The sequence below is a fragment of the Daldinia childiae genome (genome assembly GCF_008694065.1).
Source record: "Daldinia childiae strain JS-1345 chromosome Unknown Scaffold1, whole genome shotgun sequence".
Classification (NCBI taxonomy): Eukaryota; Fungi; Ascomycota; class Sordariomycetes; order Xylariales; family Hypoxylaceae; genus Daldinia; species Daldinia childiae.
In genome coordinates, this window is record NW_022984642.1 from 1,533,486 (window position 1) to 1,549,388 (window position 15,903).

At 46.4% G+C, this 15,903-nt stretch overlaps 3 protein-coding genes across 3 annotated transcripts; 1 reads left to right on the forward strand and 2 right to left on the reverse strand.

Annotated features, from left to right (window-relative positions):
• Positions 1–3,579: 3,579 nt before the first annotated feature.
• GL218_00400 (uncharacterized protein) lies at positions 3,580–4,686 on the reverse strand (the record flags this gene model as incomplete). The annotated part of the gene is made up of 1 exon (XM_033576817.1): positions 3,580–4,686. One exon carries the CDS (start codon positions 4,684–4,686, stop codon positions 3,580–3,582), a length of 1,107 nt encoding a protein of 368 aa, XP_033442035.1.
• Positions 4,687–8,109: 3,423 nt separating this feature from the next.
• On the forward strand, positions 8,110–12,281 carry GL218_00401 (Elongator complex protein 1; the record flags this gene model as incomplete). The annotated part of the gene is made up of 5 exons (XM_033576818.1): positions 8,110–8,300; positions 8,368–9,308; positions 9,358–10,143; positions 10,197–10,539; positions 10,589–12,281. 5 exons carry the CDS (start codon positions 8,110–8,112, stop codon positions 12,279–12,281), a joined length of 3,954 nt encoding a protein of 1,317 aa, XP_033441425.1.
• A 198-nt stretch (positions 12,282–12,479) lies between these two features.
• Positions 12,480–13,740, reverse strand: GL218_00402 (putative kow motif containing protein; the record flags this gene model as incomplete). Its single annotated transcript, XM_033576819.1, has 2 exons — positions 12,480–13,211; positions 13,294–13,740. 2 exons carry the CDS (start codon positions 13,738–13,740, stop codon positions 12,480–12,482), a joined length of 1,179 nt encoding a protein of 392 aa, XP_033442036.1.
• Between the last annotated feature and the right edge of the window lie 2,163 nt (positions 13,741–15,903).

The window sequence follows — 15,903 nt, forward strand, 5'->3', positions numbered from 1 at the left end:
TGGAAAGAGGGTCGTGTGGGTGGTCTGAAAAAAAACCGCGGCGACTTTAACCACTCTAGTGTTGATCGAAGAATGTTTAGGTGGGGTCTATCGGTAGGAAGAGATGGTGATGGGTAATGGTAACAAAATGGGTTGATGGGGCGGCACGTCGCACAGTGTATAGGTTTATTTGTTAGACTATTTGCTGGTCGGCACCTATGCCGAATAATACGTTGAACTGGATGGAATAATACTTTTAATTCGAACCTGGCGGGTTATCTGGGTCGTCTGGGTCGCCTGGGTCGTCTACACGTAATGCTAGGTGTTGTAAATGGTAGGTTAAGGCAATGTAGAAGGTAAGTAGGATGTAGGGGTTCGATTGTTCTGAACGGTACCTAAGGTAGTAATAGGCAGTTTCGTGCTTAGAGATTACGGTTTTGGCGTACCTTTAGGGGTTCCGTCAAGGGCGTCAAGGGTCTTTAAACAACGTCACCGGTGCGGAACCGTGCAATTAAGCAGTTAAGGTAGGCGCGCAATTCATTATTGTACAATACATGTATAAGGCATGTGGTGCTAACTACCTAAACTAGCTAACTAGCTACTTGGGGTACCTTCCTAATGGTTAGTATACCTAATTCGGAATTACAAATGACCCTCCCCATTACCTAAAACTTAGAAGGAAGGGCCGAAGGGTTCTTTAACGCTTAACGGGCAGACGGGCTACAAAGGAGAGATAAAAAAGGGTCATGGACGCTTTCAAAAAAGAAAGAATTAAAAAGTGTAATAATACGTATTAGTGATATTGGTGGGGTGCCAACCTACCTATCTATCTTTACTTCCACATCCACATGTCTAGTTACATCCACTTGTATTTCAAACATACATGTGGACGTACTAAATTCTACCATACCAAAATTTCTTGGCCCCAACCATCGTCAAACCCAGTCTATTGGAAGCTACTGCTACTACTAAAGGAGCCGACCGAGCTCAGGAGATGAGCACTACGCCCTATCCGCCGCCATATCTGCGCCTGTCGGACTTGCACGATAACGCATCTGCCCTACCTAACGAAGGTGAAGGACCCATCAGGTCCAACGTGGGATGGATGGGACGAGGAGATTGACGAGAGATTTGTTAAGCTAGGTAACTTACCGTTTCCCAAGGATGTATTGGGTACCTAAACCCCTAACCTCCCTAGTTACCGAATCTTCTTGCTGCCCTCGTTTACGAATGTTTAACATGAAAATGTATATCTTCGTGTTCGATGAGGCTCGATCTCGCTCGTGAAGCCGAATGTTCGCCATCAACATCAACACAATCCAGCTCGGCCAAGAAGAAAGGGTTGCGGGAAGACGGGAAGCCTCATCAAGCTTCCCGCCCACCACTCAGCGAAATAAGCGTCGCTGGAATCTTCTATGATCGACGTCGACACATCTCTTTCTATATACAATACTGCATGCTCCCCCGGTCTCCTTGCGTCCTCAGGACATATTGGACCCCGGACCGCATAGTTGCGGCCCGCCAAGCTGATCCTACTAGCTTATGGTGTTACTATTCCAGTGATCCTGTGCCACTCGCAAAATCCCAACTTATTGGCAATACTTAAATATGGCGGAACCAAAAACTATGTTATAGCACACGTTAGTCCCAAACACAATGTAGCGCTACAGAACGTAGTTCACTACTACGGCGTGCTGCTTGCAGAAGTCGCAACATCAAATGTTACCATATCTGCGGGCTGCGTTCAACCTTGAGCACCGTAGTTGCGGTACCTCAACCAAGCTTCCACTATAGGAGACCCGAAGCGATAATGTTGGCGTCTCTTCTTCTTTTTTTTTCTTTGCTCGGGCTAATGGAAAGGCTCAAACAGCCTTAACGGATGCGCGGTCGCGTCCATACTAGGATCTGTAATTATGGTAGAAAAAACCAATGTGGCATCGTTGAACCCCTCCATATCACGTCGCGCCCCCTGCACCGAGGGGTTGGTCACGTTGTTTATTCTCGAAGCTTTTCCGGGTCTCCACATGCATCTGATGTTGAAGTGGGGGCATCAATCGGGAAAACGTCATAAGTAATCCAGACCCTGAATTCCCGTGTGACGTGATACAACACAGTGCTATCCGCACTATCGATATTGTCTATTTGTTAGCCTATCTGTTACCCGCTCGCATTGAACGGGTTCAAGAAGCACCAGATAATGGATCTCGACTCAGCGGAGCTCCAAAGGCCGGATCCGGACATAGGCTCCTTATTGAATCCACATGTTCTACATGCGTAGCGGTATGTTACATGATACTCGTCACAATTTACCTGTGCATGATAGCCTTGACAAGTGCATACATGGTAGGCGGATCATCTTTTTACGGTTCTTACGGTTTGGCCTAAAGTCCATAAAAGGCAAAGAGGAGATCGCCCTCGTTCCCGCAATTCTCGGCTACACACGACTAGCAGGTTCATTGGCCAACACATAACTCCGTAAGGGATATTTCGAAATTTAGAACGAGTTCGACAATATATTTCGATAATTTTTTATTTATTTTTTAATGAAGAAAAGAAAAGAAAGGAAAAAAGGCAGCCAAAAGTCCTCTCATAAAATGCCTCGCTTATAATATAGAACCTCGGTGGATATAAAAAGGGATCTTTATTCGATTTATCGTACCTAATGGTCTAAAACCCATCTATCCACCACACTAAATATTAACTCGGTTCGCTACGATATCTCCTTACACTTCCGGGCCCATTTCACATTTAAGGACAGTCACTAACGGGTTCTAGCGCCCGGGTTTAATCTACCTGGATACCTGTTCCCGGCAAGCTTCAGAGCGCAATGAGTAGAAAAACATATATTGCTAATCCTCAGAATAATCATATTTTTTTTCTCTTACCCCGTAAGTGACACACGTCTTAGTCAAAGGCCTCGAACGTATGTTAGTTGCATTTTTATGAGTAAAAAAATCCGGTTTTGGCCCTGTCTCAAGCTAGCTAGGTAGCCAGCTGAATGATTCTCCCTGCGGGTTGACTAGAGATGCCAATTCGTGGCCTTCCCCGCACCCAAACTACACTCCGTTTTACAAATAGTCGAGGAGGAACACTACATAGAGTAGGCAAGGAGTAAGCGAAGCGGGCGCATGTATATGCAACGTGTGCATGTATGTACCTTGAGCAAGTACTCCCATTGTTTGTGATTTGTAGAATATTTTCTTCAAAAGCTTAGGTAAAGCCAACTAACGGTCTTAATGAGATTTGGATTCCAATACTGTTTTTAGATTGCCGGGTCTAGCCGTTTTGTGAACTTCCAGATCAATGAAACTGTACTGTTCAATAATCAGATACAGAACTCGTGTTCTATTCTTAGCAGTAAGATGTTGAGGTCCTCCGCTTGGCTCATATATTTCCGTTTCTGATAGATAAAAGGGGACAAGGCCCCGTCGTAGAAACGTAGAAACGGCTTTTCAGCGCAGCTGCAACGTGACTCTTAAACGTGAGAGCTGACAAGATCGCATATCTCGCCTGCTTATAAAAGATGACATGCAGCGCAAATGCAATCCTCTAGATCCTCATGTTCCCCATAAAACATCGTATCGGAATTTGCTTCGGATTCTAAAGCAAGACTTTGGACGCCACGGTCAAAAGCCACGCGGCGTCTCGCCAACCACCTTCATCTGACTTAGGAGGTGGAATTTGTTCTTCTGAGATATTCGAAACGCCTTCAAAGTCCAATGTGCTTGCGCTACGAGGCAAATGACTTCCTTCGGTTTCGCCATCTGACAGCTCGCCGTCGGCAGTGTCTGATTCCTCGTCGTTCTCCTCAACGGAGAATAGGGACCAGACCCAGGAGCCTACCCCTTCATTTTTCCTATAAACCAGTCTCCGAACAGTTGCCTCGTCTGATTTGCTGGTATCCGTCTCGAAGGCCTCGAGCTTTTCGTCTAAACTTACGAAATCTGGGCCTTGAATGTAATCTTCCGATGACACGTCGTAGCTAAAATACCCATCGTGTGCGTGCCGCTCCACAGGTGTCTTTAAATGAGCTCTACTCCCAGCCCGGCTCTGAGAGCGGCTACCATAGCGGCTACTCGGCGAAAGGATATCATCATCTCCACTTGCTATACTGCCTCGTCGGCTGCTCCGTCTGCTCGCGAGTTCTCTCTCCCTAGCTAATTCTCGTTCATATGCCTCTTCCTCAACGTCACGCATGCCAGTCAGACTAGTCGAGCTCGCCCTCTCGACGAGCCAGGCTTGCCCCTTAGACTCGCGCATCTCTGAGCTTATCAATGCCCCCGTACGCAGAATCCAGTCGTCGTCGTCTCCTCGTTCTTTGTTGTTGGGTGGCGCATGATGCCGGGGAAGAGGTGATAGCGCGCCTAGGCCAGAGCGTTTTGCATTTGACGCAACTAGATGAGTCGTGGATTTGCTCTTCGGCAATGTCGCGCTTATAGGATCGTGCACCGAGGATCGACGTCGGCTAGGGGAGTTGGCTCGGGTCCGGGGGGGAGATTGGAGTAGCCGTGGGGTCGTAGGGGCAGATTTGCCCTGAAGGTAGGAAACATTGTGTTGGAATGGCGGCACATCAAAGTCAGGCAATTCTTCAAAATCGGTCAGGGGTAGTTTAGACGTGAGCGGAGCAAGAGACAAGTGTTGAAGGTTCGTAGATGATCTGTTTTTGCGACGCGCCTGGTTGGCATGCTGTTTGTACGCGACATCCATGATTTATATAAGAGTTTCAGCACTACAAATTCGACAATTTCAAAGTCGTAAGTACCTAGTAAGGCAATCTTTGGATAGAATATAATGGGAAGTTCAAATAAAGGCCCAATTGGATTATGTACAACCGTGTACAGCTGATAGATCGAGAAACGGAGTTAGTCCTACAAACTTGAATGCCCTGTATTAGATGAAATTGTTAGATGATCTGAGGCGTGCCGCTTTAAGCTAAGGGCTGCCGGAGCCGTCATTTATCCCTGCCATAGCATAAAATAACATAAGTTAATAAAATATGCATAATTCACTTATCCAGAACTACAACTTAGTTGCTTTGGCAGACATATATTTATATTTACTGCCTAATATCCTCAACTATAGATAGTTGCGAGGTTTCCTAGGATTAGACTCGAGTATAGTCGCATAGTACGCTTTATATGCGCAAGAGCCATCGCAGAAGAGGAAACGCCCGAGTAGTTGATATGTGGATGTGTAGATGTGTGTCGGAGAAAACCCCTTTTCTTATATTGCTTGTCCCGTCATTCGCATGCAGATGAGAGGGCCCAGGAGCTGCTGACATATAGGGATAATGAATCAGAGTACCATCACAGCGCTGCCCCGAAAACCTTCAAGCGCCCTCTTCAGACCAGGGCTCCATCCGTCGTCCGGTGTGCCTTTCTCGGGATCCTCTCTGTCGTTCTGAAAGTTGCCCTTTGATATCTTTCGCCTCCGCAATATAAGTACCAGCCATACGAGAATAACGATACATAGCGGACCAACAACCGTAAGGCCTAATACGGAAGAATCCCAAACCGTCGATTTGAAAAAAGCGACAACCATGCCGAGGACAACTATAGCGCACGTGAGGACTAGGATGTGGGCTGCACCTCGTAAATCCTCTTTCAACATTCCTGGATCCTCTTCGGCGAAAACGCGCAAACAATTTGGTATGTGAAGGCTGTTTTGGAGCTCACGGCCCCGTCGGACGATCGTATCTCGACGCTGGACAATCTGCGCGTCGATCAAAATAATGGCAGCACTCCATACGATATACACGCAGGACCTTGACAGGCATCCTGTAAGTCCATGAACCATGATTGAGTATTTGTCGATTTAGTAGAAAACGCAGGATAAGACCGTAGAACAATAAGATATTGAACATGCGATTGCTTGTCGGTAGAGGTTAGGATAGAATAACGAAGGATAGAAAAGGGTGAAGAAGCGTCATATAGTGTAATATATATCTCAACATAAATTGTTGAGCATTGGTAATAGATAAGTCCTATCCCTTAATGAAAAATCAGCTTTGAGACCACGCTATCCTTATGAAAAACTTACACACAGACGTTGGACTGCTCAGTACCCAAGTTACATAGGTAGATATAGTCTAAAGTCCAAGTTATGAGGTGTTCTCAAACTCTCCTCCCTTCTACCTAGGTAGGCTATTATTAGGTCACTAGAATACTAAGACGCTTGGAATAAAAAGCTCCTATTTTTATTAGCAGCCCTATCTTAGCTGGATTTATAATTACTCATTCTTCGAATTTCAATATGGCTATGTTCTCCCTTCTTACTCGCATACTCACAGTTATGTAGGTGGCTGCGCACATATAAGCCATACATGTATGATGTACCTCTCTTTCGCTACATACATATGTACTCTGGGAGTTCTACATAAGCGCATGCATAAGAATGGTGCTTCCCAAACGTGTAGGGCCCTTTCTTAATTCTATATAGGGCATTGCATCATATAATATCTCGCCAGGGTAGTTCTAGGGAGCGAATTCCTAATTATTTCAAACCCAAAAAATTATCAGGCTGTCTCGACATCGACTATAGTAGTAAAGAGCTAGTCATAAAACTTAAAACTCGACATGTGGCCTTCATCTAAGTATGCTGATACTTGCTGTGGACTTAGGTAGTTACTACCTCAATAGCGAAGTATAAATATCAACTAGATGTGCTCTTTCTCTATCACAAGTATTAAGATGTTATAATTGTCTTTACTACTATAGGATAAGCTATGATATAACTTTGCTCTTTCTTTCCCTAGAGGATGAAGATACCATAACTACTTCTACAACTGCTTCTATTACAACAAAATCTATTTGCTCTTTCTCTAAACAGAACTGGTGAGCTAATGTTTAAATCCCGCCTGTTCCCAGCTTGGATTCTTTTCTTCTCTCATTTTGTTTTTCTCCCTATATCCTTATACCTATATTGTCAATACGATTACAATAGCGAGAAGAGATGTCTTTCACAGATATCCTTAACAATCTTTGGCGCATAGCGATTATCGTTATGTTTTCAGAGGGCATCCGATCCCTGCTTGCAGGATATCTTATGCCCGCTGATGTGGATGACCTCTGTTTTCTAGATCAGTGGGTGTATAGAACCATCGGATGCCTCCTACCTATAATCTTTGCAGCGGTTTTCACTGCTTTCATAGATTCGTGGGGGCCTTCAGTCATTTGATTGACAGTGTTTACACTGGGGTTCTGAAGCCTTAATTTTTGTAACCTTTTCATCTTCACTAGTGATTTCTTTTGAAATGGAGCGGGCTCTGATGGTTGACTGTAAACACATCATTTTTACGAAATGTGTTCCGACCTCATCCTGTAGTTGAGTGGCTGGTATTACACTACTTCCAGTCCACTGGTGGCCTATCTTTCTCTTCCAAACTTTCCCAGTACGTAATTGATCATTCTTCTAACGAACCGGAGAGGTATGTCCCTTTGCAACTCTTTACTAATGATCTTGGCTAACAGACCTCCCCTATACTTCTATCATTGGAAGGTCGGGAGTTACAGTAGTTCACATGAACACCACACCACACCATATTTATATCAGTCACGTCAAGATTCCGAAGAACAAGATACCCACTACCTATTCCTCTTCATGGAGCCGTAACGGTCAAGTCAGTTATGCACCCGGCTCTTCTAGAAACGCTCGTATATTAATCTTTAGATCATAGATATGACTCTGGTTTCCGTTCCGATGTTTATTTCAACTTGATCCATCATCTGGCACTAGAGAAGAAGGAAAGGGGGAACGGGGTCTTGGGATATACGAGCATATGTAGGTAGTCAAGAAATATGTGTAAATTAAATTGGTTTAGGTACAAAATCAACGTATTTTTTTGAAGGATATGGGCAAAGTGCTTACCTCTTCTAAGGTTCGAATTGAGTACGGAACAAACTTTAATCGATTCAAAGATTTTAGCTGCTTTCATAGGTACCTAGGTACCTAAGATAGACAAGTACCTAGGTACCTAAGGTATCTAGTACAGTATCAATACCACCCCCAAAAGTTTTATCGCACGGACTTATAATCGTCATTGCAAAGTCAAGTCTGATAGTTATATTATATCACACTTTCGTCGCAGCAGAGTTATACCCTACCCCTACGACGAAGTCAGGCATTCCCAAGATGCGTAACCTCCGCAACGTAAGATATAACGCTTGGAAGTCATCAACCGATTTAACCGAAGAGGTTATCACATCAACATGTTGGGACCCAGCCAAAGATGAGGTCTTGTGCACTTTCGGTCCGAGCAAAAAAGATGGGCGCATTCGCCTAGTAAGGATATTGGAACATGTGAGGGCCTCGTCTATAGACATGTGAGTTTTCACCATCCATTCGGGGATATCCGACAGTCTATAATTTGCTCACAATTCACGACTGTAGTGAATGTCAAGATGTCGCATCGTGGGATGCCCCAAGTCCAAATCCTGATTTGGCTGTGGATAGAGTCGTAAGCTCGCATCACTTCAGTGATACCTTGACAACTTGCTTGGTTCTTGAAGGAGGCGACATAGTTGTCGTCCAAGAATCAGAGGGTCCGAACCCTCATGATGGAGTTCACATCGAGATCGAGGGATCTGTAGATGAGGGCATCACAGCTGCAAGCTGGTCTCCGGATGAAGAGTTACTAGCCATAACTACCAAGTCAAACACAGTGATCTTCATGAGTCGTAGTTTCGATTGCATAGCAGATATGACTATGAGCGGCGATGATCTCAAGGCATCCAAGCACGTCTCTGTTGGCTGGGGCAAGAAGGAAACACAATTCCAAGGCAGAGGCGCTAAAGCCCTAAGAGACCCTACTATACCAGAAAAAGTAGACCAAGGCATACTCAGCCCCAATGATGATGGAAGTACATCCATTAGTTGGAGAGGCGACGGTGCATATGTCGCAATTAACTCTATTGAGACTGGCATCCGCCGAGTTATTCGGGTATACTCCCGAGATGGTGTTCTTGATAGCGTAAGTGAACCCGTTGATGGTATGGAGTGTGCTTTAAGCTGGAGGCCAGTTGGGAATTTGATTGCATCTATGAAACGCTTCGAGGACCGTGTGGATGTTATATTCTTTGAGAGAAATGGCCTTAGACATGGCCAATTTTCCCTAAGAGCCCCTGAAGGCAGGTCATTCTCAAATGACCGGATACGGCTTGAGTGGAACTCAGATTCTACGGTCCTTGCCGCTACGCTTGATGATCGAATTCAACTTTGGACTATGGGCAATTACCACTGGTATCTGAAGCAAGAAATCATCACGCAGAGGCGTCCACTCTCCCTTACATGGCATCCTGAAAAATCACTGCGTTTCGCGTCGGCCGTCCCAGGTGAGTTCGAATCTTTATGGGCGTGGCTTCAACACTAAGAGTATCGCAGATAGACTATTGCTCACTGAGTATATTTTCGAGGTTACTCGAGGGTCGCTGACGCCCCCATATGATTATGGAGCCGTTGCTGTCATAGACGGGAAGACACTCAAGCTCACCCCCTTTCGAACAGCTAACGTTCCTCCTCCAATGGCATTATTTGAACTGCAGGCATCATCGCCGATTATCGATGTGACCTTCTCCCCAGCAAACACGTTCATGGCCGTTCTCCATCAATTCGGCGCAGACGTATATGAATGGAAATTAAAGGGGCAACGTTCTCTACCTCCATCTTTAGTAGGCAGCGTGACTTTCGCTAAAGATAACTCGGACAACGACTATCAACCTTTGCAAATTGCCGTTACCGAGAATAGTGTTATCCATTGCCTCGGGTTTGAAAAGGGCCCCGTGATCCAGTCGCACCCCTTTGACCGAACTACGGGTGAATTCTCATCTAATTCGAGCATATATGCTGGTTCAATGTTTGGCTTTGTGCGCCTAACCCAATCAGGATCTACAGAGGTCCTTGTTCAAGATTGCCTAGGTAGATTTCATGGTGTTGTCAACCAACAGGATGACTTGTACTCAGTCCGCCTTCCGTCTCAGCTTCCGTGGAGTGAAGTCGTCGACCTCGCCGGCAACGTCATTGCTGTCGGTTTATCACGAAACGGACATCTATATGCAAATTCTCGTCTATTAATGAAGAATTGCACATCTTTTCTTGTTACCCCAGCTCATCTCATTGTCACAACAACCAGCCATCTAGTCAAGTTTATCCATTTGGTCGATGTAGAGAGTGAGTCTTAAAGATATCCAGTTTCTTCTTACGTAGCTAACCCCGCCTTATAGGCTTAGAGGTACCACCAGATGATCCTGAAAAGGATGAGAGGTGTCGGAGTATCGAGAGAGGTGCAAGGCTTGTGACAGCAATGCCTACTAATATGAGCCTAGTTCTCCAGATGCCGCGTGGAAACCTGGAAACGATCTATCCCCGAGCCATGGTTGTAGCAGGAATTAGGCAATTGATTGACGCTAAAGATTACGGAAAAGCATACTCGTACTGTCGGACCCAGCGTGTGGACATGAATATTCTTTATGATCACAGACCGCAGCAATTCCTTGCTAGTATTGGACTCTTCCTTGAACAAGTTGGAGATGTCTCGTATATCGATCTTTTCCTTTCCTCTCTACGGTAAGTGAGCCTGCGTACTACTTATGAACACATACCTGATGCGAAGTAGAGACGAAGATGTCACGCAGACCATGTATCGAGATACTAAGGGTGTAAGGAATCAAGAGTTACCGGAAGTGACTCCTAGCGAGATCCCTACTGGTAAACCCTATGACAGTTCAAAGGTCAACACTATCTGCGACGCGGTGTTGTCTCATCTCCAATCTCGCAAGACCAAGGACCATGACACCCTACAAAACATTATCACAGCCAATGTCTGTAAGGTTCCACCCGCGTATGAAGACGGGCTGTTAGTTGTTGCCGCTCTATTGCAAGAAGACGAACAACTTGCCGAGAAAGCTGTCGAGCACATCTGCTTTCTTGCAGATGTTAACACTTTATACGATGAAGCCTTGGGTCTCTACCATTTAGACTTAGCGCTACTAGTTGCACAACAGTCTCAAAGAGATCCTCGAGAGTACCTCCCATTCCATCAAAATCTACATCTATTACCCGACTTAAGACGTAAATTCGCTATTGATGATCATCTTGGACGGCATGAGAAAGCCTTGGTTCACCTTCAAACTGTCCAGGCGCATAAGGAAGCACAAGACTACACAGTCAAGCACGCACTCTATGCCATGGCGTTGAAGCTCTACCGCTACGATCAACCTAACCTTACTATCCTTACTGCTCTCTATGCGACGTATCTCGAGTCTAAGTCTCGTTTGCGAGAAGCGGGTCTCACCTATGAGTCTCTTCACGACTATGTAGGGGCTACCAGGTGTTACCGTGCTGCCGGCGCTTCCTGTTGGCGTGAATGCCTCTTCACGGCACAGCAGCAATCACCGCCGCTGACTCTAGATGCGCTCTCTGATCTCGCAGCAACGCTTGCGGAAGCCCTCTACGAAGCTAAGGACTACGCGTCCGCAGCTGCAATCCATCTCGATCACCTCAACTCACTCGAAAGTGCTATATCCTGTCTCTGCAAGGGATATCTATTCGCCGACGCCATGCGCCTGGTATCACAGCGCGGGCGCCCCGAACTTTTAACGAGCGCCGTCGATCCCGGTCTCGCAGACTCTCTAGGTAGTAGTACCGAGTTTTTCGCGGATTGCAAGGCGCAGCTTCGCGCACAGGTTCCTCGTATCATGGATCTCCGGCGAAAGGCGGCCGAGGACCCGCTAGGTTTCTACGAGGGTGAACGTGCTGGCGCAGGCGATATCCCGGATGACGTGTCGGTGGCAGCCAGCTCACGCATTAGCACGAGTGCCAGCTTGTTTACACGGTACACGGGCAAGGGAGCAGGAAGCGTGGGGACGGCTGGAACGGGCGTCAGTCGCGCTACGAGCAAGAACCGCCGCCGCGAGGAGAAGAAGCGCGCCCGTGGTCGCAAGGGTACTGTCTATGAGGAGGAGTACCTTGTCAACAGTGTTCGCCGACTGGTGGAGCGTGTTGAGGGTGCAAAACCAGATGCTGAGCGTCTTGTCTTTGCTCTCGTACGCCGTGGCATGCACGAACGTGCTCGTGCTCTCGAAGCACTGGCTGCAGAGGTAGCGGAAGCCTGCAAAGTAGCTGTTAAGGAGGTGTTCGCGGGTACTGGAAACAAGCCGGCTGGTGAAGAAGGCAAAGGAGACGATGATGAGGAATGGAGACCTATGGGTGCGGATGGGGTTTTATACGAGAATCTCGAGGCTAAGTGGAAGAAGCAGGAACCTCCTGTTATCACGGCATTGGAAAGGCTGTCGTTGCTCGGCTCATAGGTAGGGAAGGGGTGGTTCAGGGCATAGATAAAAGTACTGGCTAGATAGGAGGTAGGGAATCATTCACATGGGGGATTTACGCTTAGGAAGGAATATGAAGTTGGGTTGATGCTCCGCGTGCCCCTGAATGTAATATGTACATTTATGTTACAGGTCTAAGTGGCGTCATATTCTACACCCATCTTTTATTTTTTAATCTTACGTTGAGGACGGCGGAGGTTGTGTCTCTTCCGCCGCCGTCGTCGTTTCTGTAGGATGCGGTGATACGGCCGTCTCAGCCGACGCCGCACCGCTATTACTGGCAGCTTCTAGCAGAGCCTGACCATTCCGCGTCCTCTCTAAGTTCTTGGCCATGACCTCGCCGATCTTCTCGAGCATCTCCTGAGTGAGACGGGGCTTGCCCTTCTTCTTCTTGCCCTCGCGCTGGGCGCGGTGGAACTCCTGTAGCGGAGTGCGCATCGAGTCCATGAGCTTGCTGCGGTCGGCGACGGCCTGGGCCTCGGCTTCCAGGCGCGCGATGTACTCGGGGTCGTGGCGCGTGCGGAAGCGACTGTACTTGTTGCGCAGCTCGTCGAGGACGGCCTCGGGCATGGGCGGGCGCAGGAGCGTGGGTACGAAGGTCTTGTCCTCGACGTCGATGCGCAGCGTGTCGCAGCTGTAGTCTTTGATTTCCTTCTCCTCTTTCTTGGGCCACGGAATCGAGATGTTCAGCCCCGGAACGATGCGGGACCACCGCCGCTTGCCGGATACGCGGTCGTGTAGGAAGCCCCCGTGTACTAACTGGTTGATGATGACGTCGCGGGTGACGCCTGTCGCGGGGTCTTTGATGGGATGGACGAGTCGGATGCCCGAGATGGGTATGGGGAGTTCCATGTTGACAACGGGGGATTCGTTGTCGTCTCGGATTTCTGCTTGTACTCGGATATTGGACTGTGTAGTTCATATCGTGTTAGATTTTTTTTTTGAATCGCTAGTATAACGACCATCACAATGCCATGTGGAACTGGATTACCTTGTTTAACTCGTCGATGACAACCTCGGCCTTGTCGTAGTCTATAGACTTTATCTTGCCGATGCGCCCCTTATCCGGGCCGTCGATTAGTACGATTCTATCCCCCACGGTGATGTTAAGGTGGTAAGCGCCGCCAGCCCATTGACACCGACGATTTCGCATGGCGAGAGTAACTTTGCCATATGCAGCGTAGCGAGATTCGTGAATGGCGCCCTTCGCACCAGCCCACTCGCCAACGTCTCGTCTTGGGGCAAGGGGGCCTAACTCCCAGTCGTCCTTTATGGCTTGCTTCGCGTCATTGAGATTTTCTCGGACCATCCCTAGCTGTTGCTGCTGATCCCGAAACGTCTCCTTCTTCTGCTTCTTGAACCACTTCAGGTCTTTGGTCTTGGTCCGCTTGGCGACCACCCGCTCGGCGGTAGCCACTCGGCGGAGGATCTTCTGCATTTTGGAGGGGGACCTTCCGTTGAGGTTCAAGGGAGGACGCTAAGTAGGTTGTTTCTTACGGCCTCATCGTGTGCGTGTGCGTGGGTTGAATAAAGCTGCTCTCAAGAGACCAAAATTTTGGAATACATTTAATTGGTCCAATTGGATTAGAGCCTTAGCTTAGTGCCATTGAAAGATTGAAAGACCTCTCTCAGGTGGGGTGGATTAAGATAATACGGAAAATCTAAACTCCGACGATACCAAGTGTCAGATAAGGTACCTACATAGGTACATAGGTACCTAATGTATATACTTGAGTACCTAACCTATAGCAACCCTTGGATGCCAAGACTAATAAGACCCGCGCCCGTTGTGACCATGTCGTGACCTTGTCGTAAAAAAGATGTTGGTCTATCTTGCAGATTAATGTCGTAGTTGAGCTTGAGCTTAAGCTTATCAAGACCAAATGTTAATTGTTCCTGTCCGACCTTCCTGTTCAAACTTTGACGCCATATTGGCAATGAACAGGCATTTGATATAGTGGTAACTGAGGTAATTATCAATTATTGTTTAATGGTGTTTTTTAAGAGCAGAATTTCGTTATGTATTCTGCAATCGTTTATTATTCTAGACTTAGATATACCGGTTGAGCTTATCTACCTACCTAGGTATCATACATATGAAAAGACACATCAAATTTAGGTATGTATTGGAACTTACCCAAATGAGATCCTATGACGTGAATCAAATTGATCTGTACCCTTTTTCAGTCTCCCCGCAAGTCCCTGATGTTCTAGGTCAAATATAACAGGCGGAAGGCTATTTATCGCATAATAAGGTTTAAAGATGTAACGGAATGCATAGGATCCCAAGGTTTCGGCCGGTAAAACCCACCCTCCCGGTTTGATGCGAGATGGACTTAAAGCTTCAGTTAGTTGATCTAAACTAATACCGTTCCGTGTAACAAACTAGCAAAGTCTCATATTCCTTAGTTGGTTGTAAGTAGTATGCATTCTAAGTACGTTTCACCTACATGCGGATCTGTTATGTAATTTGATATGTTGATTCTCATTAAAGCCCATTGTCGATATGATAATATTAAAACGCTACAAGATTTGTTCGTATGGTATCAATGTGGTACGCGTACATAATATACGTATGTAGAGCTGGTTAGTTCCAAATCACAAGCAAAACCAAGCCACAGAAAACTACCTAACTAGGCTTTACAGCCTCGGTCTAACTAATTCTGTAAACAATAGGGGGATTCTCATTGTCTTATACGCAATACGTAAATACGATAGTAATCCAAGAAAAGAGAAAGGGGTTATGAGAGATACTACATATAGTTATGTTAGGTAGTTAGGTATGTATGGATGTATGTTAGTTAAAAGGAGAATTCCGAGACGGGTTGGCCGTATGAAACAAAATAACAAAATGACAAAATGACGACTCCAGGGCTCTTTACACCACGCGAATGCCGAACCCCACAACTCGTATCGACGAGCAGCAGACAAAGAAACAGTTTGCGCGATAGGAGAGAACGTGGAAACTTGGGGAGCTTGGGAGCTTGGGAACTCGGGAACTTGGAATGATATGCCAATATCTGAGCCACAACTGCTCAGCTGAAGAGCCCGGATCAGCTAAGGGTTATTGCGACGTTTAGTCGGTGAAGAAAGACGCAAGCTCCTTTCCCAGCTTTGTCTAGCTCGCAACGCTCGGTAGGGGAGTTTGACTCAAACGTGCCTAACCTAGCTTGGTCTCTATTTTTTTTTTCTGGGAGCCGATCTGCCGGCAACATCCCCCGATCCTCCATTTTGGAAGCGTGAACGAACTATGTATGTCCATATGAAATCCATAACCAATTACAGTAATACTCAAAAGTATCGAACTTCAAATATTCAATATCAACGCCTCTGAGTCAGCATATGTCCAACTCATCATAAGCGTTAGTTGTTTTATATTTGTGAGATATGATTATATGAGAAAAGCTGTGCCGTCTGTTTCTCGTACATAGTGTATGATATATGACTTTTGCTGCGCCCGAATGCTACATTCGCCTTTTATCCACCTCAATGACCTCAGTACTTAGCATCTGGTAAATAGTCTTTCTATTGGATTTGTTATCTATATTATTAGTAGATCAATATATTCTAGAGAATTGCTTACGTATGAGTGAGTCTCATA